Raw genomic sequence first — 22465 nt, 5'->3', positions numbered from 1 at the left:
TGTGTGCTAAGTCTCCTAACTATCTGTATCAGGGTGTGTGTGCTAAGTCTCCTAACTATCTGTATCAGGGTGTGTGTGCTAAGTCTCCTAACTATCTGTATCAGGGTGTGTGTGCTAAGTCTCCTAACTATCTGTATCAGGGTGTGTGTGCTAAGTCTCCTAACTATCTGTATCAGGGTGTGTGTGCTAAGTCTCCTAACTATCTGTATCAGGGTGTGTGTGCTAAGTCTCCTAACTATCTGTATCAGGGTGTGTGTGCTAAGTCTCCTAACTATCTGTATCAGGGTGTGTGTGCTAAGTCTCCTAACTATCTGTATCAGGGTGTGTGTGCTAAGTCTCCTAACTATCTGTATCAGGGTGTGTGTGCTAAGTCTCCTAACTATCTGTATCAGGGTGTGTGTGCTAAGTCGGTTCAGTTGTATCCGACTCTTTTCGACCCCATGGACTGTAGCCCGCCAGCTTCCTCTGTCCACGGGATTCTCCAGGCAAGAATACTGGGGTGGGTTGCCATGCCCTCCTCCAGGGCATCTTCCCGGCCCAGGGATCAAACCTGCTTCTCCTGTGCCTGCACTGGCAGGCAGGTTCTTTACCACTGAGCCACCAGGGAAGCCCCTTGATATGGGGGCACACCATTTCAATTCTTTCAACCTTTATCTTATCGATTGTAAAGCGGGGGCCAGGCCAGAGCTGACAGAGTTGGGGGGCTATAATTCCAAGTTCTGGGTTCTAGCTCCCATGTTGAGGGACTTCTCTGATTGAGGGACTCGACAGGGCCCCCCTCGGATGGTTACCTGAGACCCCAGGTTCAGGTAGCAGTCCACGGACAGCACGGGGTGGCCAAGATTCTTCAGGGACAGCGGGAAGAACCGGTGGCTGTGGTGCTGGAGGAACTTCTCCAGGAGGAGCTGCGCGGGGGCCGCAAGGAACGTGTGTTTGCTGTCGGGGGCGCAGATGTACTGGGCGGGCACGACGGCCATGGGGCTGTCCGACACCTGCGTGGGGACGGGCGGGCGTCAGCCACTCCCGGGGACCCGGGGTGGGCCTTCCCGTCGTGGATGGCTGTGTGCAACCGTGATGGGAGAACATATATGTCCATGGTCTAGCTCTCCATTAAGGAAAATGTGGCTTAACTAAAGTGGGATGTGTGAAAACTGACCACGGCATGAGCGACTATAGACAATGACCACTCCATGCAGAGACCTGGCTGTCTTGTCTAGAAAAAAATAAAGAGAACCCAAGGACCCAGTGTTCCGCCAGATTCCAAGATGTCAGCTCCTGGGAAGGGTCAGCCTTCCCCCTGACCTCCAGATCCTGTCTGCCTCCTGTCCAGTCCCACTGGTCTTCCTCTCGACAGCCCAGCCCTCTGAGCACACAATCTCTTACTCCATCACCAACGTATTTCCCAGGCTGGAGCCGAACAGACTGTGCACATACATAAGACTACTCAAGTCCTCTGATGGACACCTTTCAATGGGTTCTCCTACTTCTTCAGCTTATCTCTGCCACTCTCCTCCATGGATCAAAGGGACCTTCAAGGCAGGGGTGTGCCAGCACCCTACGGGTTCCTGGAGGATATAGATCACCGAGGACATGTCTCCCCCCACCTGGAGGCTGTCTCTGGGGCAGATGGCACACCCATCAAGCTAGCCTCTCAGTCCCATTCAGGCAGTATTTAGCAGGCGCTGTCCCGGGGACCCTAAGAAGAGCACGGTACCACATCTGACCCCCAAGGGCTCTGCCCAGCAGAAAAGCCAGACAAGTGAGCAGCAAAGACACTGATGGAGGTGTGCTCAAGAAATCACGCAGAGAGAGAGCGTGGGGTGGGGGTGGGAGGTGAGGGCAAGGGCACACTGGAAGGCTGGTGGTGCGCACGTGGCAGGGAGACACACACACACACACACACACACACACACACAACTGGAGACGAGAAGGGAAACTCGATGGAGTCTTTCCCTTCTCAGGGCTCCCAGCAGGAAACCTTCACTAGCACTTCCTAGCCGTCAAGCCCACCCCACTGACTCAGAGGTGCCCAGGTGGCCTCCCCACCAGCTTTCCCACCACGGGCAGCAGCTCTCTCTGGGCACACGGCCTCACCCACCTTGGACGTGATGTGGAAGGACCTGTGCCCGCCCACCGAGATCTGCTTCTTCATCACGCTGAAGCGGTTGAACCGGCAGAGCAGGAGGCCGGCGCTGTGCACCCGCAGGTTGAAGTCCACGTCGTCACACATGAACCTGGCGGGAACAGAGGAGGGGGGCGGGTCGGCCTCCAGTTAGCTCACGGTCACGCCGCCACCAGACACCCCCGTATCTGGAAAGATGAGCAAGCTCATTCCTGCCCCCAAAGACCTTCCCCTGGGAGGCACAGGAGGCAAACCAAGAAGGAAACAAGCTGTGGTGCGCCTGCACCAGGAAGGCAGGGTGTGCTCAGGCTTTTACCACAGAAGCTCTGTCGCGTGTGGATCATGCACGCCACGCCAGGCACCCTGAAGGGGACTTAGCAGACGTCACTTCATCTATGTGTTAAAAAGCAACTGACCTCCCAGAGTACATTTATTGTTTCCCTGGCGGCTCAGATGGTAAAGTGTCTGCCTGCAATGTGGGAGACTGGGATTCGATCCCCGGGTTGGGAAGATCCTCTGGAGAAGGAAATGGCAACCCATTCCAGTATTCTTGCCTGGAAAATCCCATGGACAGAGGAGCCTGGTAGGCTACAGTCCATGGGGTCACAAAGAGTCGGACATGACTGAGCTTGGCACTCCATGCCAGGTACCGTGAAGGGGACTTAACAAATGCCACTTCATCTACGTGTTAGAAAGAAGACAACTGGTCTCCCAGAGTAAATATATGAGCCACTGTTACAGAAGGAAATCAAGACTCAGAGATGGCGAGTCATCTGCCTAAATGTCAAAGCTGACAAACGGCAGAACCCACATTCCTAGCAGGTCAGTCTGCTCCAAAACAGACACTCCTCTGTAGGCACTCTTGGGGATGTGCCCACTCTCTGGCAGGTAGAGGGCTCGCTAACATTAGCAACTGGATTCTTCTTGAGACATGAGCACTTCTGCGGCTAGACCCAGAGACAGGGACACAAGGAAATTATCATTTCCTTCAGCGCTCAAGCTCCTAGAAAGTAATGTGTTCACAGAAGGAGCCAGAAAAGCAAGAGAAACACCACTTAGAAGAACGGAAGTCATTAAATTAGGTACCACATGAACTGGTGAAGGAAGCTGAATGGTCTTATGCAAATCTCCCCTAAAATTATGCAACAAAAATACTAAAAAAAAAAGAAAAATCCATGAGGACTGAAAGCAAGCGGCCAGGCCAGTGCCATGGGTAGGAAGGCCCTGCAGGGCCAGGAAGGAGCAAGGGCCCTCCAGGAGTAAGGCTGCACCTTGCAGAGGGCCCTGGGACCGTGGGCTGAGCTGATGGACGTGGCTGGACAAAGGGCCCTGACCATGGGCTGAGCTGATGCATGTGGTTGGAGAAAAGGCCCTGGGACCGCGGGCTGAGCTGATGGCCGTGGTCGGGCGGGGCTCACCGGTTCTGGTTGTACTGCACGTTCTGGGTCAAGTCCACGTTCAAGACGATGAAGTCATGCACATGGCAGCGGGAGAAGGGCTCTCGCACCTCGTGGCTCCCAGTCTTGCTGGACCACTTCCGCATGCCAATCAGGGCGTAGTGGGTGATGTTGGGGGATGCCTCGATGTGCTGCATGATGTGCTTCAAGGACACGTTTCTCTCCGACCAGGAAAATTCTCTGCTCGAAGGAGGGAGACAGACATCCCCAGGTTGGCATGCAGACTGGGCTGGCCAGGCCGCTGCTTTCCCCTGAACATGCCGGGCGGGCTGCTGCGCCCAGAACCCATCACAGCCACCAGGCACTTCGAATTCACTATCACTGATCCTCGCAGCAATCTTGTCACATAGAACCATCATCCCCGTTTCACAGATGAAGAAAAGGAGGCTGTGGCTGACTTGGCCAGTGTTACTCAACAGAGCTTGGCTGGAAGGGTGTTGTCTGTCTCCAGAGCCCACATTCTCTGCAGCATGCCATGCCACCTCGCGTTTCTGGTGGCAATTCCAAGGAGGTTAGGGGGAGGGAAGGAGGCTGTGTGTAAGCACCTCCCACCCCACCCTGATGGCGACTGAGGTCTGGAAAGACAGTGAGGGCCACCTGACGAACAGGGAGGGCAGCTGAAGGGAGTAACCCCGGGGCTGGTAGCCCAGGCAACAAGAGTTCTGTGTGTGAGAGACCCAGTAAGTGGCTCAACTTCTCTGCATCTCAGCTTCCTTTTCCCCAGCCTAGGGGCTTCTGCTAAGCTCCCTAAGGCCTCAGCCAGCTCTGACACACCAGGACTTGAACATTCTGCTTCGGAACGAAATTCAGAAAAGCAGAGGGAAAAAGCTTAGTTCTCTTCCTCATCACTGTGCTCAGCCAAGCTCTCGCCCTCGGAAGGCTGACAGTGAAAACACTGAAAGCATGGCGGCTTGCTGTTGTCATGTCTGTGAGCTCTATCAGACCGAACACATTTTTTTCCTAGAAGAACAGTGGTGAGGATGGAAGTTGTTACACTAGGACTTAGGACTCACTAACACAAAAGAGAAGAGCTAACCTTACATCATCTCTCAAAAAAAAAAAAAAAAAGCCAAGCATTCAAGTTGTTTCTCAAATAAGCCAAAAATAAAAGGCTAAGTTGAAATACTTGTGCCAAAAAACCACACAGGGGTATCTTCCCAATGATGCTCAGATGCAGCTCTACCTACTGAGCCTTTTCTACCTCCTGGAGCTCCATCACCCCCCTCCAGGCACACAATTCACGGTTTACCTAATCCTCATAACAAACCTCTAGGACAAGGGCAAGTGCCCCTTTGAAAGCTGCCCCAGAAAGAGTTGTTTCCCGAATGTCACACAGCAAATAAAAATGCAGCTTCATGTCAGGAGGAGGCTGGGGCAGGGAGAAGGTTCTAGAAGGTGTGGGGGAGGGCACATCGGTGATGGTGATGGTCCATTTCTTCATCAGGGAGTTTGTTAAGTGGGTGTGTTCTGTTTGTGAAAATACCTGGATATGTATGACACTCTATTTTTTTAATATTTTATACTGAATTTATGTTGCATTATTTTCTGTCTCTACTGTGCCTCAGTAAAATGTTTTCAATTAAAAACTCAAAGGCTTGGCGGGTGAGCCCACCCCAGATAGGGTTCTGTCCACCGCACACATCTTCGAAGAGGAGGTGCCCTCTGGGGTCCTCAAAGGATGGACAAGAATCCCCCACTGGGCAGAGCACCTGCTCCCTTGTGTTACTGGGGTGCCGTTGGGAAAGGGGCTCTCACCTGCTTCTCTCCCCACCACTGTCGACGTCCACCACATTCCACATCACGCAGGAGTCATCAGAAATCACAATGAAAGGCCAGATGTCCTGGGGCTTGATTCCCAGCTCCTCCTGACGGTTCCGCTCCAGCTCCAGGTTGTGGTAAGACAGTTCCTTGATCAGGAAGTGGGCGGCACCTGAAATGAGCAGATGACCCCGACTCGGGTCAGTCCAAGTGCCCACCCGCACCCAGGACAAAGCCCCGCTAAGAACAAGAATTTGATGAAAGCCCACCCAGGCCCCAGCCCTACCTCCTCTTCTCTGCAGTCCTTATCCACTCGCTATAGGCTGTTGACTCGGAAGAGGAAATTCGAGGTCAGAAAACACTCCCCTCCCATTTGTGCACACATCTGTCTATTTATCTTTGCTTTTCTAACAGCTGAGACCATGAATAAACTGATAACTGAGCACTGAAGAAAAAAAGAATTGTCAACAAATCAAAATAGCTTTAAAAGCCAGAAAGGTGAAAGAGAAAGGTCTTTCGATTCTATGCAGACAAAAACCATCTCTCATCATCTGCCTCTACAAGGATGAGGTCACTAGTGGCCACTGCATACCTTCAACACACCCTGCAAGCAGTTCAGGGTGCAGAATGAGGCACTCTGTGCTCTAGGACAAACCAGCAGAACAGGCCTTCAGATCGTGAGATATTTTTCAGGAGAAGATTTTATAAGCCTGGTTTCCTGCACTGTCTCCTATCTAAAAAAGCACGAAAATCCTTAATGGAGACACCTGCTGTCCATGACCAGCACCATCCTTCTGCTGATATGTGTGCCTGATGGCAGTTAACCCCCTTCCCTCACATACACACCGACCTCTCCCCTCATCTCCTGGGAGTAGTTCCTCGGAGCTATCTGAGAGGCTGTCTCCCAGGCTCTGGTCCTCATTCTGCCCCCAGTAAAACCTTACTCACAATTCTCTCATTGTGCTTTTTTTTTTTCAGTTAACCCCTAGAAGACTCTCTCAAGTCTCCATTCACAGAAATTTTATTGAGTAGGGCGTGTTTTAAGGGGTCTATCACCAAAGAATTCAAGTGACAGGTTATCCCAGAAAACCTGCAGTTAGTGAAATTAGGGTCTAGCACTGTGGAAAATTCTGAAAGAGTTGGGAACACCAGACCACCTGACCTGCCTCTTGAGAAACCTGTATGCAGGTCAGGAAGCAACAGTTAGAACTGGACATGGAACAACAGACTAGCTCCAAATAGGAAAAGGAGTACATCAAGGCTGTATACTGTCACCCTGCTTATTTAACTTATATGCAGAGTACATCATGAGCAATGCTGGGCTGGAAGAAGCACAAGCTGGAATCAAGATTGCCAGGAGAAATATCAATAACCTCAGATATGCAGATGACACCACCCTTATGGCAGAAAGTGAAGAACAACTAAAGAGCCTCTTGATGAAAGTGAAAGAGGAGAGCGAAAAAGTTGGCTTAAAGCTCAACATTCAGAAAACTAAGATCATGTCATCCAGTCCCATCACTTCATGGCAAATAGATGGGGAAACTGTGGAAACAGTGACAAACTTTATTTTGGGGGGCTCCATAGTCACTGCCGGAGAAGGCAATGGCACCCCACTCCGGTACTCTTGCCTGGAAAATCTCATGGACGGAGGAGCCTGGTAGGCTGTAGTCCATGGGGTCGATAAGAGTCAGACACGACTGAGCGACTTTACTTTCACTTTTTACTTTCATGTGTTGGAGAAGGAAATGGCAACCCACTCCAGTGTTCTTGCCTGGAGAATCCCAGGGACGGGGAAGCCTGGTGGGCTGCCGTCTATGGGGTTGCACAGAGTTGGACATGACTGAAGCGACTAAGCAGCAGCAGCAGCATAGTCACTGCGGATGGTGACTGCAGCCATGAAATTAAAAGACACTTACTCCTTGAGAGGAAAGTTATGACCAACCTAGACAGTATATTAAAAAGCAGAGACATTACTTTGCTAACAAAGGTTTGTCTAGTCAAGGCTATGGTTTTTCCTGTAGTCATGTATGGATGTGAGAGTTGGACTGTGAAGAAGGCTGAGCACCAAAGAATTGATGCTTTTGAACTGTGGTGTTGGAGAAGACTCTTGAGAGTCCCTTGGACTGCAAGGAGATCCAACCAGTCCATTCTGAAGATCAGCCCTGGGATTTCTTTGGAAGGAATGATGCTGAAGCTGAAACTCCAGTACTTTGGCCACCTGATGTGAAGAGCTGACTCATTTGAAAAGACCCTGATGCTGGGAAAGATTGAAGGCAGGAGGAGAAGGGGACAACAGAGGATAAAATGGTTGGATGGCATCACCGACTCAATGGACATGAGTTTGAGTAGACTCCGGGAGTCGGTGATGGACAGGGAGGCCTGGCGTGCTGCAGTCCATATGGTCGCAAAGAGTCGGACTCAAATGAGCGACTGAACTGAACTGATTAAGAACATTCAGGGGCGTCCCCAGTGGCTCACTGGTAAAGAATCCACCTGCAATGCAGGAGACGTAGGAGATTCAGGTTCACCCCTTGGGTCAGGAAGATCCCCTGGAGGAGGGCATGGTGACCCACTCCAGTAGGCATGCCTGGAAAATCCCATGGACAGAGGAACCTGAGGGCTACAGTCCATGGGGTCACAAAAAGTGGAACACGACTGAAGCCACTGGGCACACACACACACACACAACATTCAGAAGAGCACACACACAGTGTAGGTGGTCTTGGTGAAGTGGTGGGACAGCAGTGATTACAGAATGAATGTAATTCATATGCACACACCTGTTGGAGGGGACTAAGGGGAAACAGGTGTTCGGTCTAGAAAAACATTTCTCAGTGGATTTCCTATGAAGTCAACGTGTCTTGAATTTAACTTTGCAACAAATTTGGAAAAAAATGAAGGCCTACCAACTCCAGCGCTGTTGAAGATGCTGGGAAGGACCAGCATGATATGGTTGGGCCAGTACTTCTTATAAATCGCCATCTCATACTCCTTGACAACCAACACATGCAGGTGGCTGGCACCATCCATCGCGTGGTACAGGTTAAAGAGTCCATGCTCGTGACGGCCAGTTGTGGGGGTGAACGTCGGGCTCTTTATGTATTCGTGACTCTGGAGAGCATGGGCACAGAGACGTCAAGCGTTTGTCAGCCTGGCTACTAAGACTGCCCTCCCTCCGAGATGTGACTCTGCAGCCTCCTCCATCAGAAGATGGTGCCTGTTTCTGCATGCCTTGCATCTGGCTGAGCCTTGGGACTTGCTTTTACAGATGGTGGCGTGCCAGTTCCGAGCCTGGCTTCCAGAGGCATTCTGTTCTCTCTCAGAAACCCCCCCACCCCCCGCCCCGAGGGAGAAGCCCGGGCTAGCCTGCTGGACAAGGAGAGGCCACAGGAGCAGACACCGGCGTCCCACTGAGGCCACCAGAGTCCAGCCCCACCGCCAACCTGGTAACGCACTTCAAACACAAGGGATGGCAACCAGGATAAGCACCCAGCAGAACCGAGCTCAAACCGCCGGTGCACAGAATACAAAGCGAAATAAATGCTTGTTTGAGAATGGTGTGTAAGGTGAGCAAAACTAATGGGCTTATATCAGCGACCCAAATCCATGACCCTCACCTATTGGCGCCTAATACACGTTGAGTGAACGTTATTCCTGTGTGACTTAAATCCCTCCACTTCTGAGCCATACAGCCTAGCTTCTCATTCACTCAGGTTGTGAATCTTCTATATAAACAACTGTGTTTTCTTTCACTCTTTTCTCAACAACCAAGCTAGGTCTTCTATTCCTTCTTGATTTCTCAAAGCACTTGCCACTGAGCTGGTGCTCCTAACCAGTTCTGATGGGAACCATCTAGAAAACGGAGTAAAGGAGCTAATAAAGCCTCTGTCACCCTCTAACAAAGGACCGCGCTACCACTTCACAAAGGTTTTCATTGCTTGATAACAGCCCCTGGGTCTGCAAGGCTGAGCCCCAGGGCCGCAGGGCCGGTACCTTGTCTGTGACGAGGGGCAGTCGCATGCTCTCCAGCTGGCCTCCGGGTTGGCTGAAGACAAAGTGGTGCTCCTTGGACTTGGGGATGATGAAGTGGAGCTGGATTTCCTCTCCTAGCATGGAGTAAGAGAAGGCAAAGGCGTGCAGGGTGGACTCATAGAGCTGGGGTGCGAGGGGGAAAGGACAGAGCTTGTCATCAGAGTCCGGCCTGACCTCCCGGAAGAACCCAGGCCTGCTGCAGCCATGACCACACAGAAGCTACTGCCACCGCTGCCCCAGCTGATGCCAGTTCATAGCATGGACACCTGCGAGTGTGTACCCGAGGCCACACCTGATTGGTCAGAGGCTCCCATCCTGGTGCTGACCCCTAGGTACCCAGGGGATGCCTCTGTAGCCACCCAGACCTTCTGGACTCTGGATTGGACCCAGAGGCATGCTGGGGCACCAAAGCCTTCATGCTCCAGGTCACATTTTTAATTTCAACAAAGATTATTTTCCCATGACAGCTGATCTGTGTAACAGCAGAAGACAATAACTGTGTAAACTTGTGCATGTCTGTCTCACGCGCCACATCCAGACTCTGGAACCAATGAATAATCCTAGGTCCTCACTCCCATGGCGGACATCCAGAGGTCTTGGGCTCACTCCTATCCCTAAGTCTAGCCTCACCTCCAGCCACTTTGTCTAAAGAGTCCTCCTGTTACCCAGTCACCGTGCCCACACTGCTCCTGGTGTGACCTCCCAGCCCGGCTAAGCCCAGGCCAGAGGTATGCCTCCTCCAGGCCTCGGCTCTGGCGTCCACAGCAGGGCCTTAGCGACCCCTCTCCCTTCAGCTGCCCCTGCAGATGCACAGCTAGTCTGTCCCATGCCCTCCGGGGGGCCACGGAGGCCAGGGCAGGGCTGACACGGGCCAGGACGTGCTGGCTGTGACATCTGACAGACTGTGGCTCTGCTTTGAGAGCCAAGATGAGGGAGAAACAGAATCTGACCAGGGGAGGGAGCAAAGAGGGACATAACCGAGGAATTTCCTAAGACAGCCTCCCAGGGGAGCCTTGAGCAATGAGGAGAAAGAATCAAACAGCAGAAGCAGTGATCTGTCAGCAGAGAGTCAGCATGTGCCCCTGTGTCCTCAGGGGACCTGATTTTCACACCCTTGCAAGTGTGGCCCCAGACCCAACCCGCCTACAGAGAGGCTGGCCCCGGGGGCTGGAGCTCAGACCTGCCCCCCCCCTCCTTCTCCTCCAGGCTCCGTCTACTCATTCACTGCAGACCCTGAAGCGACCAGGCACTGAACCTTCCAGTCTCTGCATTCTTCACATTTCAAGATCAAGAAAATGTTTTCACTTATATTCTTCTCTGCCTTGAAAGAAAAACTTCATCTCCAAGGGAAGAGATGTTAGGAGGGTTTATCTGCAGCAAATAGGATTTCTGATCATTTTTAATCCTTTGAAAAATACTCATATGTATTTTTTAATTTTGTCTAGAGTACAACTGCATCATTTGAAAAAAATCTGTGCTTAGAGGAGACAGGTGCTACTTCAGTAGCAGCTAAGCTCAAGGCCAGGAAGATTTGGGAAAATTAAAGCCACCAGCTGCTGTTTCCCTCTGCAAAGGGGACAGACAGGGAGCTGGAGCCCTTGTCATCTTCAGGCCTTTCTGGGGCAGCTACAGACTGGTAGAACTGTCCTGCACCCCTGGGTGCTGCACAGCTGTCTGTCTCCCATCAGCTCCAGCTGCCCCTGACTCCTCTTTCCTTGCCTGCATTTGAAATGAGAAGAAATTCAGTGTAAAATCCTACCCTCCACCTGTTTCTAGAGAACCAGCCCACAGGCCCCCACAAACCTCCACAAGGCTGTGCTTAGTCGCTCAGTTGTGTCCAACTCTTTGCGACCCCATGGACTGCAGTTCACCAGGCTCCTCTGTCCATAGGGATTCTCCAGGCAAGAATACTGGAGTGGGTTGCCATGCCCTCCTCCAGGTGATCTTCCCAACCCGGAGATTGAACCCAGGTCTTCCATACTGCAGGCAGATTCTTTTACTGTCTGAGCCACTAGGGAAACCCAGGAATACTGGAGTGGGTGGCCTTTCCCTTCTCCAGGGGATCTTCCTGACCCAGGAATTGAACCAGGGTCTCCTGAATTGCAGGCAGATTCTTTATCAGCTGAACTACCAGGGAAGCCCCTCCACGGACTAGTAAGAGACTATTCAAAACTGATGGGTGTTAATTAACTCAACTTATTGTGCCGATCATTTAGCAATATATACATTTATCAAATCATTATGTTGTCTACATTAAACTTACACAATGTTATCTGTCAATTATATCTCAAAAAACTGGAAAAATTGTTCATTTTCTTATCAAGTGTTCATCGACTGAAAAAATCAATTTAAAAAATAGAAAAATTAAAAAATAAGAAGAAGGAAATACCCCCTCCCAAGGTAGCCTTGCCCTCATCAGGCCTCAGCTAAGAGTTCTCACTGCAAAGGCCCCATTCCTTCCCACAGCACGGATGACTCTGTGGTCTCTCTGTGCCCACCCACCCAGCCTCCTGTCCCGGGACCAGCCTTCACTCTAAGCTCCATCAACACCCACTAAAGCCACTTCTGAGTCCCCTAGACACCCCTTGTCTCCCTGCTATTGCACTTGCCATTCGCTCCTTCCCCGCCTCTTCTGTCCACCTTGGCTCCCTGGCAAACTCTTACTGATCCTTCAGAACCTTCTCCCCTGCTCCCTGCCTAGTATCATATCTTCATTTATTAAATGGGGATAATGCTATAGGCTTGTGGGGTTTTAATGAGAATTAAAGAAGAAACTCAACAGTACAGTTTCCTAACCAAGTGCCCCTTGAATGAATGGATCACAGGTGTCACTTAAACATAAACTGCTTCAGCCAGAGCCCTGGGAGCAGTCTTATCCATCTACCCAGGGTCCAGGACAAGTATCATTTTCTATCACATTAAAAATTGGGAAGTACTGGTATATAAAAAGTGCCTAGTACATAGCCCGGTACGTAGTAGATGCTCAGTAAATGCAAATTTCTCTCTTAAACCTCATAATGTCTACACGTCAACCATAGCGCTTTCCTGCCAGCTTTAGCCTGCTCCAAAGTTCTGTTTATGTGCACCTGTCCATCCCTAGACTGTGAGCCTCAAGTCTGGGGTTTTCTTCACTTCTGAGTCTGTGTCCAGTACATAACAAGCACTCAGGAAGTATCCACTGCACTGAACTAACTAGAGATTGCTAAGATGTAAAGAAAAGTAAGACACTGATAGCCGGTTAACTCTGCCACTAATACACATGTCACCCCAGGGGAATCACTGTTCGGTAGCGTCAATAATTATTTCAGAGATGATTGAAGGGAATGGAGGATTCAGGATGAAGGGGCTTCTTCCAGAACTTTCCACCTCCTGACTCCAGGATGCAAACATAACGAGAAGGAGACCGAGGTGCTAGCCACGGTGAAACATGTAGCTGAGAGCCATGGAAGTGCCCGCTGGAGTCCACCCGAGGGGCTGCCTGGGGGCTCCGTCCTACCTGGTAGCGGGGGTGGAAGCCCATGTACTGGTGGCACTGCTCGCAGTGATGGTACGTGTTGTACGCTGCGAACTTGGACAGCCTCATCCTCGCCGTCTGGCGTCGCACGTACAGGTCCTCCGGCTTCCGGTGCGTCCCTCTGTCTGCATGAAATCCCAGCGTTAATCCCAGGAGGCCCAACCAATACCCTCTGCTCCCGCTTGTTGGCAACGAAACACTGTGACAGGGCTTCCCGGGATCGCCTCTCACCTGTCCGCCCCACGCGGACTCCACTGGCCAGAAAGCACAGAGTCTCAGTGGGATAAACTAGACGCTACAGTCACATGGCGTCTCACTCATCCTGCTACGGATGTTTTATAAACCTATTCAAGGATTCGATCCGTGACAATGTAAATCGATCGCTGACTTAACATGCAAATGCTGCAAAGCACACAATCACCTCTAGGATTTCAAACCGACTTAGCAAAATTAAGATTTTAACACTCAACCTCCATTCGAGAAGGTCTACGTGAAGCATGAAGGAGGCTCCAGTGAACGGCATCTGCTCTGAGCTCAATGAAGATAAAATGATGGAATCAACAAGGAGACTGGTATCTTCCTCTCACACTGCATTCACTGAACTTTCCCGGTCAGTGCTTATAATCTCACTGGCCACTCACATCCGATGTTTGTCACCACTGACCCTGAAACCCGTCAGGGTCATAATACTGTGAAAATCAGTGGTCCCCGAATAAGGAGCGAGAAAACGAGAGACCGAGGGAAGGATGGGAAATAGATGCGTTTTGTTGTAACAACCCAAATTCATAGAAAAACATACATCTTTTTCTTCGGTTAACAAGAATCTTCAGAGTATTCCAATCATGAAAAGCCATCAGCAGCATCCTCACATTTTTCTGCACCAATGGAGCAGTGAGTCTTCCCTCATGGAGTCGAAGAGCGTTTCCTGTCCAGAGAGGTGGTGACCTCACTGCTCTAACAGGCACCGCCAGTTCACTCATCACTAGCAAGATTTAGCTCATCCCTTTAAGAAGCTATTCCCACATACTCCCACATACACAAGCAAGAGTTGGACAAATCTGACCTTCACTCTTTACACTCTGATGGTGTGAGCAGATCAGACTGGCGTCCTCATACTTCGGGTCATGAATAATATAGTCAAAAGGCAACTTCTTGAATAGCTCCAGGTCCGGCCAGGGGTCACTGAGCTGGAGGTAATGCCAATCCGAATCTTCTCTGAGGTCTACAGGATCGGGAGAAACACAGATATGTGACAAAATGGGATGTGAGAAGGATTTACTTCAAACATGCACAAGGGTGATGGTTGGAGTGGAACTGATGCTGAGTCGACAAGTTACTACAGGATCTCAAACGCCCAGGTACATGTTCCATTTTCAGGATTCTTCTAATTCAGCAAGAACGTGCATTCAGACCTATCTCTATCCAGAGGAAGAGCCTCATGCTGGGTTTCCTATGGGATAGGCTTGCTCTTCTGACTTCCACTAACTTATACTCCTCCCAATACATGTAACCCTGTGCTCTGTGATTTCCCTGGCTCTGTCCCTCAAATACACCACACTGGTTGCCAGCACCAGCAGAAACCGACGCAGTTCTCTCTTTTGCTCTTATACCTAAATGCTACCCAGCCAGTAAGGCCCAACTCCTATCACTGCACCTCCAGGAAAACGCTTATAAATGCTCAGATCCACTGGCTTCCCCTTTCTGAATGCCAACACAACTCCTGGCTCAACCAATGTCTTCACGTTTGCCATGTATCATTGTACATTGTAATCCGTGCAGTCTACAGTGCTCATTAAATGCTTGCTAGCAAAAAGGTAAAAAATCCTAGTTGGTCCAACCCCAAATTATGGAATACATTGATTTTATGTATATGACATTTTATACACATGATACTGAAAGTGCTGCACTCAATACTCAGCAGTGGCCACAGGACTGGAAAAGGTCAGTTTTCATTCCAATCCCAAGAAAGGCAATGCCAAAGAATGCTCAGACTACCACACAATTGCACTCATCTCACACACTAGTAAAGTAATGCTCAAAATTCTCCAAGCCAGGCTTCAGCAATACATGAACCGTGAACTTCCAGATATTCAAGCTGGTTTTAGAAAAGGCAGAGGAACCAGAGATCAAATTGCCAACATCCGCTGGATCATCGAAAAAGCAAAAGAGTTCCAGAAAAACATCTATTTCTGCTTTACTGACTATGCCAAAGTCTTTGTGTGGGTCACAATAAACTGGAAAATTCTGAAAGAGATGGGAATACCAGACTACCTGACCTGCCTCTTGAGAAATCTGTATGCAGGTCAGGAAGCAACAGTTAGAACTGGACATGAAACAACAGACTGGTTCCAAATGGAAAAGGAGTACGTCATGGCTGTATATTGTCACCCTGCTTATTTAATTTATATGCAGAGTACATTATGAGAAACGCTGGGCTGGAAGAAGCACAAGCTGGAATCAAGATTGCCGGGAGAAATATCAATAACCTCAGATATGCAGATGACACCACCCTTATGGCAGAAAGTGAAGAGGAACTAAAAAGCCTCTTGATGAAACTGAAAGTGGAGAGTGAAAAAGTTGGCTTAAAGCTCAACATTCAGAAAACTAAGATCATGGCATCCGGTCCCATCACTTCATGGCAAATAGATGGGGAAACAGTGGAAACAGTGTCAGACTTTATTTTGGGGAGCTCCAAAATTACTGCAGATGGTGACTGCAGCCATGAAATGAAAAGACGCTTACTCCTTGGAAGGAAAGTTATGACCAACCTAGATAGCATATTCAAAAGCAGAGACAGTACTTTGTCAACAAAGGTTTGTCTAGTCAAGGCTATGGTTTTTCCAGTGGTCATGTATGGATGCGAGAGTTGGACTATAAAGAAAGCCGAGCACCAAGGAATTGATGCTTTTGAACTGTGGTGTTGGAGAAGACTGTTGAGAGTCCCTTGGACTGCAAAGAGATCCAACCAGTCTGTCCTAAAGGAGATGGGTCCTGGGTCTTCATTGGAAAGACTGATGTTGAAGTTGAAACTCCAATACTTTGGCCACCTGATGAGAAGAACTGACTCATTGGAAAAGACCCTGATGCTGGGAAAGATTGGGGGCAGGAGGAGAAGGGGACGACAGAGGATGGGATGGTTGGATGGCATCACTGACTCAATGGACATGAGTTTGGGTAAACTCCAGGAGTTGGTGATGGACAGGGAGGCTTGGTATGCTGCAGTCCATGGGGTCGCAAAGAGTCAGACACGACCGAGTGACTAAACAGAACTGATATGTAATACTATGTCCATATAGCTATATGTGTCCATATACTAAGTCACTCAGTCGTGTCCGACTCTTTGAGACCCCACGGACTGTAGCCTACCATGCTCCTCTGTCTGTGGGATTCTCCAGGCAAGAATACTGGAGTGGGTTGCCATTTCCTTCTCCAGGAGATCTTCCCAACCCAGGGATCAAACCCAGGTCTCCCGCATTGTAGGCAGACGCTTTACCATCTGAGCCACCAGGGAAGCTCATATATATATATATCCTAAGTGTCCATAAGAGAAAAAAAAGAAGAGGAAGAGGAATGCTTATTATATATTTAATAGATGCTCAGTGCTTCATATGTGTAACATCATTTAATCTTCACAACATCCTGTAAAAGGGGAACTATGTACATTTTGCCAAAGAGAAACCCAAAGCAATAGGAGACTATTTGGGAAAATAAGGCTGTGAAGTTTAACACACTTCAGGCAAATCCTCTTTATCATTGGTATATCCAACAAAACGTGAGACAGAAACTCAGCAGACCCACTGACTTTCATCTGCAATACGGGTCCAAATTGTGGGGGAAACGGTGGAAAACTCAGAGTGCAGATGAGTGTAGATACGGTTCCTTTTTCCTTCAAAGGAAAGATTAAGGGCTAGATGGGCTTCCTGGGTTCTAAATTTTCTCCCAGTCAAAATGCAAACATAGTTAAGAGTATGTAAAGAAGTTCTGTGTGTGCAAAGGGCAGGACTTCCTTCTTTGTCAAGGCTGACTACATTGCACATATATACCCCTTCTTTATCCACTCAACTGCTGGCGGGCGTTTATCCTTCAATGGACACCATACAGTTGCTACATTTTGGTAATTGTGAATGATGCTGCAATGAACATGGCCACTGTGTGAGGTGACTGTGGCGATTATTCCACAAAGTGTGTCAAATCATCCAGTTGTGCACCTTAAACATACACAATAGGAGTGCTCCTAGATGCCAGTGCAGCCTCCTGGGGCCCCTTCTCTATAATACGGACTCCTTACACAAATCTTCATTCCCAACAGGTTCATTCAGTAGGCTGTTTCAGAGCCACTGGAGCGGCGCTAGAAGAGGAGATGGAGGAGGTGCTCGACATGAGCATGAAACATGTTCAAAGACAGTCTTCCCTTAATCCGGATAAACTCCACTCTGGGAATGAGGAGAAAAGCCTATTCCCCACATATCACGTATTTTTCATTTTGCCCCAAGATGCTGACCTATGTGCTCAGCAGTCTGAAAGGGAATTCTCATCTGATGGACAATTCCACTTTTTAGAGGCAGCATGCACGCATGCTCAGTTGCTTCAGTCGTGTCCAGCTCTGAGACCCCACGGATTGTAGCCCACCAGGCTCCTCTGTCCATAGGATTCTCCAGGCAAGAATACCAGAGTGGGTTGCCACTTCCTACTCCAGGGGATCTTTCCAACCCAGAGATTGAACCCGTGTCTCCAGCACTGGCAGGTGGATTCTTGACTCACTGAGCCACCTGGGAAACTCCCTAGAGGCAGCAACCGAATCTAATATGGTTCCAGTTCTGCTACCCCTGAGCTGGCTCCTGAACATGTTACTTAGCAGAAAAATGGATTACCAATATCTGTCTCGCGGTGTGGTAGAGGAAGTGAATGTGGTAAATTATGTAAAGTATCTGGCACAGTGGTTGACATTTGGAAGGTACTCAGTAAAGAGCGGTTTTTTTAGTATCGTAATTTTATCTTCCCCAAGGCCTCCTAGGCTCTACTCTAGGATTGAGCAAAATAACTACAAGGGAAAGATAAAAACCGTCCAAAGCCCTTGGGAGGAGTCAGATCATTAACCTAAGAATTCCATCTTGAAAGTAAAAGACACAAGCAATGTCACTTGAGAAACTGATGAAGATCATTCAAGCCCCGGGGTCATCAACAGGGAACTCACTGATGTTGATCTCTTCCTCATCGTAAACATCCACTTCCGTCAGCCGAATGAGCATTCTGGACAAAATGCTGAGGAACTGCAGGTAGGCACCCGTCTTCCCGATCTGCAGGGACAGCGAAGTGGGAGCCAACCATCAGTATGTCCATGCCTACTGCAGGCGCTGGCTGAGCACCTGACTTGCCTCCACTCATCCATCGATCTTAACCATCTCGCCCACTTAAAATGAGGGCTGGGGGCGATGCAAAGACCTTTGAGGGAAAATGTGGCCGAAGAAACATGGCACAGGCAGACAGATGAACTCCCAGGAGACCCACCTGCTTATCAATCATTGCAAATGTCTTTCCAGATTTTAATTGGCCACACTGTTTAAGCTGTTAGAACTAGGACTCCATCACAAGCTGAACAAAATGTTACTTCAGAAAAAAAAAAAGAACTGACATTTTAATAATGCCTTAAAAGTCTTGCTCAATTGCAAATTGTGATCTTATGTTAATGGATGTATCTGTAGCGGGATAACAAAATTCACTGTGGGAGATGTGAGAGGTTGGCATCACACCTGTCTCCTCCTAAGTTCAGGCCTTCCTTCTCTTCTTGTATTAATGGGTCCCCACCCCCGTCAAGCCAGCACTAGGCCAGTATACTATTCTTAGTGCACTGACGTCACAGCTGGCTACGAGGGGACCTGGGGGCTAGCCTCCTCTCCTGCCCACCTTGGCATCCTAAGAATGTGCTCTCCAAGTTCTCAGCTTAATGCCTGGTTCACAGGAAGGATTCAACAGATGCTGATGAATGGAAATAACTAACTTCCAAAATGAAAATATGAAATACAACCAGGGGGAACTTTAGAGAAAATATTCGAATGCATATAATTCACAAAGGATTAAAACTTATACTCTAAAAGAACAAAGCAAAAGAAAAAAAGTCAAATGGACTAAAGGAAAAATAAATAAGAGAGACAAAACCAGAAAGTCACTGTAAAAGATATACCAGTGACCAATAAAGATATTAAAATATATTCACCCTTACTAATAAAACTATAATATACAAAATAATTTTCCCCTATCAAAAATGCAAAAATTTTAAAGACTGATAACATTCAGTAAGATGAGGGTATGGAAAAACCAGGATTCCTTTATAACAAACATTTTATTTCCCCTTTTTAAAAAATTACACAACGTACTATATGCTTATCTAAAAGTGCAAGAAATACAGATCAATAAAAGAGCAGTGAAGTCGCTCAGCCACGTCTGACTCTTTGCGACCTTATGGACTGTAGGCTGCCAGGGTCCTCCGTCCATGAGATTTTCCAGGCAAGAATACTGGAGCAGGTTGCCATTTTCTTCTCCAGGGCATCTTCCCAACCCAGGGATCGAACTCAGGTCTCCCACAAGGCAGGCAGACTCTTTACTATCTGAGCCACAAGGGAAGCCCAATAATAAAGTAGAATAGTCACAGATTCCAGCCCCCTACCCTGACAGCTCTCCTGTCAGGGATTTTTGAAGGTATTTTCACACATGCAGACACATACACACACTGGTTTTTCTGTGTGACTGATATCACCCTATACATATATTATTCTGCAACTTGATCTTTAAAGTGGAGATATCTTAGAGAACTTTCAGTGTCAGTATATAAAGATCTAGCTCAAATTTTCTGTGGCTGAACTGCATGATACTCCTGTGCCCAAGTATATTCAATCAAGCTTGACCAACAGAACTCAAGGTGTTTCCAGTTTATTTAACTACTATAAATTACTAATACAAAACTCAGCACTTTTATACATATTTTTGTGGGTTTGTGTTTCTTGGGATAGGTACCTGACGAAGGAAGGAACATGAGAGTGAAAAGGAAACATGTCTTGAACGGGGACAGTGACGATGACGGGGACAATCACAGTGCTTTCTAGGGGTCAGCTCCTGTTCTTGTGACACAGCTGTTAGCTTCCTCATTCTCAGATGAGGACCCTGAGGCAAAGAGAGAGCTGGAACTGGCCCAGGGAGGTAGGTGATGTTTTAGTTTGACTCCAGCCCCAGGCAGTTCCCTGCAGGGCCCACCCTTCACCCCAGCTCTGTGTGGCTGAGCCCCTCTCCCAAGACCCCATACGAACCTCATGCATCCTCATCACAGGCTCGCGACCCCTGACATTCACACCCAGGTTCCCGCCATGATGACAGGTGAAACCGTCTTTCGTCGTCAGAAAAATACAGTAAGCTGGGGGGTGGAGACAGGCCTCCTGCCTCCCTGTTGTTTCACCAAAATCTTGCAGGACAGAAACAGGGGTCAGCTTCCATTGTCAGAGTGAGGGGGAACCGCCCTGACTGGCCGTGAGGACCAAATGGAGTAACGTGGGAAAGGCAGAACCATGATCTGAATGAGCAAGAAGGACCCACAGAGAATCCCTCCAGCTCCACATCACTCAAAGGAGGAAACTGGGGTTGGAGGACGGAGGACACCCTGCCATGGGCAGCAGGTGGGTCCCTCTACCCGCCCCCTTAGGGCCACGAGAGATGCTGCCTGGGGGATGGAAAACGCGAATAAGGGATGCTCTGGGATGCTCTCAGCCCCAAACCAGTCTCTGGGTGTGCACACAAGCCCCCCACCCTCCCAGAGAGCCCAGGCGCACGGGGCAGCACCCACCTGGGGGGGCCCGCTGAGCAGGAGCCGGCGTGGGTGGAAGCCGTCCACGCGGCCCTCGGCACGGTTGCCATAGTCCATGTGGCCGGGCCGGGGCACCGTCCACTGGCGGTAGTAGAGTGACTGCTCCGTGGACGTCATGGTCTTGCTGAGCAGGGGCCGGAAGGAGCTGGCCCACATGACCGAGTGCGAGGGCAGGAGCGAGGCGGCCTTGGGCAGGCCGCTGCCATCCGTGGACGTGACCATGTCGTACACCAGCTTGGGCAGGAAGACCACGGGCGGCTGCCGGCAGGCCTTGGTCATGGAGCACTGGGAGGCCTGCAGGACGAGGGGGCCGGCGGCGGGCAGTGCTGGTGAGGAGGCCGAGCCTGAGGAGGATGCCGACGGGGCCGACACCTGGACGCGCTGGCCGCTCTTGAGGCTGGGATCCGGCTGTGGGGTCAGCCCCGGGCTGTGCCTGCTGATGACCGACGGTGGCCCCCCCGCTGCCCGGAGCCTCTGTCTCTCTCCAGGGGCCCTGGCCTCCTCCGAGGGGCCACAGGATGGTGGGGACCGGGCCCGCTCCACCTGCGAGGGTCCGGCCGAGGACTCGCCACATGGTGCTGAGCCTGCAGAGACACGCCCGTCAGTCAGGGCCTGGGATCCACCCCCCCAGCTCCTGCTTCTGCAGCACTGACTCCCTTTACCTGCAATGATGGGAATTTCTGTCAAGGCAATTCAATTCCCCTTCTGGTTAAATATGGACTTTTTGTCTTTCTGACAAAGCCCAGAGGTGCTGCGGGGAGAGAGCCAGCACCGCTCCCCTGGCCCCACACGCCCCTCCAAGCCTCTGCACCCTCAGCCCCATCTGTCCCAGACCCTCACCATCAGTGAGTGCTCAGCCCACCTCCTGCTCTGGTGCAGGTGGGTCCCAGAGCTCAGATCTCCCCTTTGCACAGCAGAGCGGTGCTTCCGGCTCAGCAAAACTCACAGGACTGAAAAGGCTCAACTCTTTAGCTTCCAGAAGAATTCAAGAGAGAAAATGCAGCACCCACAGCAGCTACCCAAACGCAGTGTTTCTTTTGCCCTCCCCCACCAGTGGACCACGCTGCAAGCCAAGGTGAGTGTAGGCTCCTGGCACCCAGGAGTGGCACCCTGGTCCATCTTTTATATCATCCTGTGCATGCTAATTTGCTTCAGCCATATCCAACTCTTTGTGATCCTATGGACCATAGCCCACCAGGCTCCCCTGGCGATGGGATTCTCCATGCAAGAATACTGGAGTGGGTGGCCATGCCCTCCTCCAGGGGATCTTCCTGATGCAGGGACTGAACCCTTGTCTCATCTCCTGCATTGGCAGGTAGGTTCTTTACCATGAGCGCCACTATCACCCTGGACCTCCTGAAAGGTAGGGGTTTCCCCATCTCTGAAATGGGGGGTTGTACCGAAGGCCACAGAAGCATCTCATCGGAGACTCCCTAAGGTCTCAGGGTCCTCTGAGGAATTCTGAGAAAGTCCCCTCACAGGACAGGGAGGCTGGCCGGCAGCCTGGACATTCTACTCTGCCTGACAACACTGCACAGACCAGCAGGTCCCAGAACCTTCTAGAAAGCTGTCAGCCCAGGATCAGGGAAGAACAAAGCACCACAGCTCTCTATGCTAATGGCCTGGAGCATCCACTCCTCAGGTTGTCCTGGTGCCCTGGGTCCCTCTGTTGTTTGGGGCAGAAGGATAAGAAAAAGCTGTAGCATTTGGCTTTTCTGACTGACTTGAGC

At 50.0% G+C, this 22465-nt stretch overlaps 1 protein-coding gene across 8 annotated transcripts in view; it reads right to left on the bottom strand.

The window, feature by feature from the left end:
• Positions 1–22465, bottom strand: part of GREB1 (growth regulating estrogen receptor binding 1) — a 135308-nt gene that overhangs the window by 4006 nt on the left and 108837 nt on the right. For 5 of the 8 annotated variants that reach the window (XM_086325619.1, XM_086325622.1, XM_086325623.1 and 2 more), the window contains exons 22-31: positions 20715–21319; positions 18078–18180; positions 13947–14105; positions 12866–13008; positions 9331–9492; positions 8244–8448; positions 5335–5509; positions 3541–3759; positions 2099–2234; positions 792–992 (exon numbers count right to left, since the gene is read on the bottom strand). In XM_086325619.1, the coding sequence (XP_086181745.1) occupies positions 792–992; positions 2099–2234; positions 3541–3759; positions 5335–5509; positions 8244–8448; positions 9331–9492; positions 12866–13008; positions 13947–14105; positions 18078–18180; positions 20715–21319 (2108 nt within the window). Of the gene's footprint in view, positions 1–791; positions 993–2098; positions 2235–3540; positions 3760–5334; positions 5510–8243; positions 8449–9330; positions 9493–12865; positions 13009–13946; positions 14106–18077; positions 18181–20136; positions 20337–20714; positions 21320–22465 lie in introns of those variants that run through there. The other 3 variants (XR_015136419.1, XR_015136420.1, XM_086325624.1) reach the window with 3 other exon arrangements.

This window comes from Bos grunniens, chromosome 11 (genome assembly GCF_055505025.1).
Source record: "Bos grunniens cultivar Pamir isolate PY7600 chromosome 11, Bosgru_T2T1.0, whole genome shotgun sequence".
Classification (NCBI taxonomy): domain Eukaryota; kingdom Metazoa; phylum Chordata; class Mammalia; order Artiodactyla; family Bovidae; genus Bos; species Bos grunniens.
This window is presented reverse-complemented; position numbering and strand designations above follow the sequence as displayed.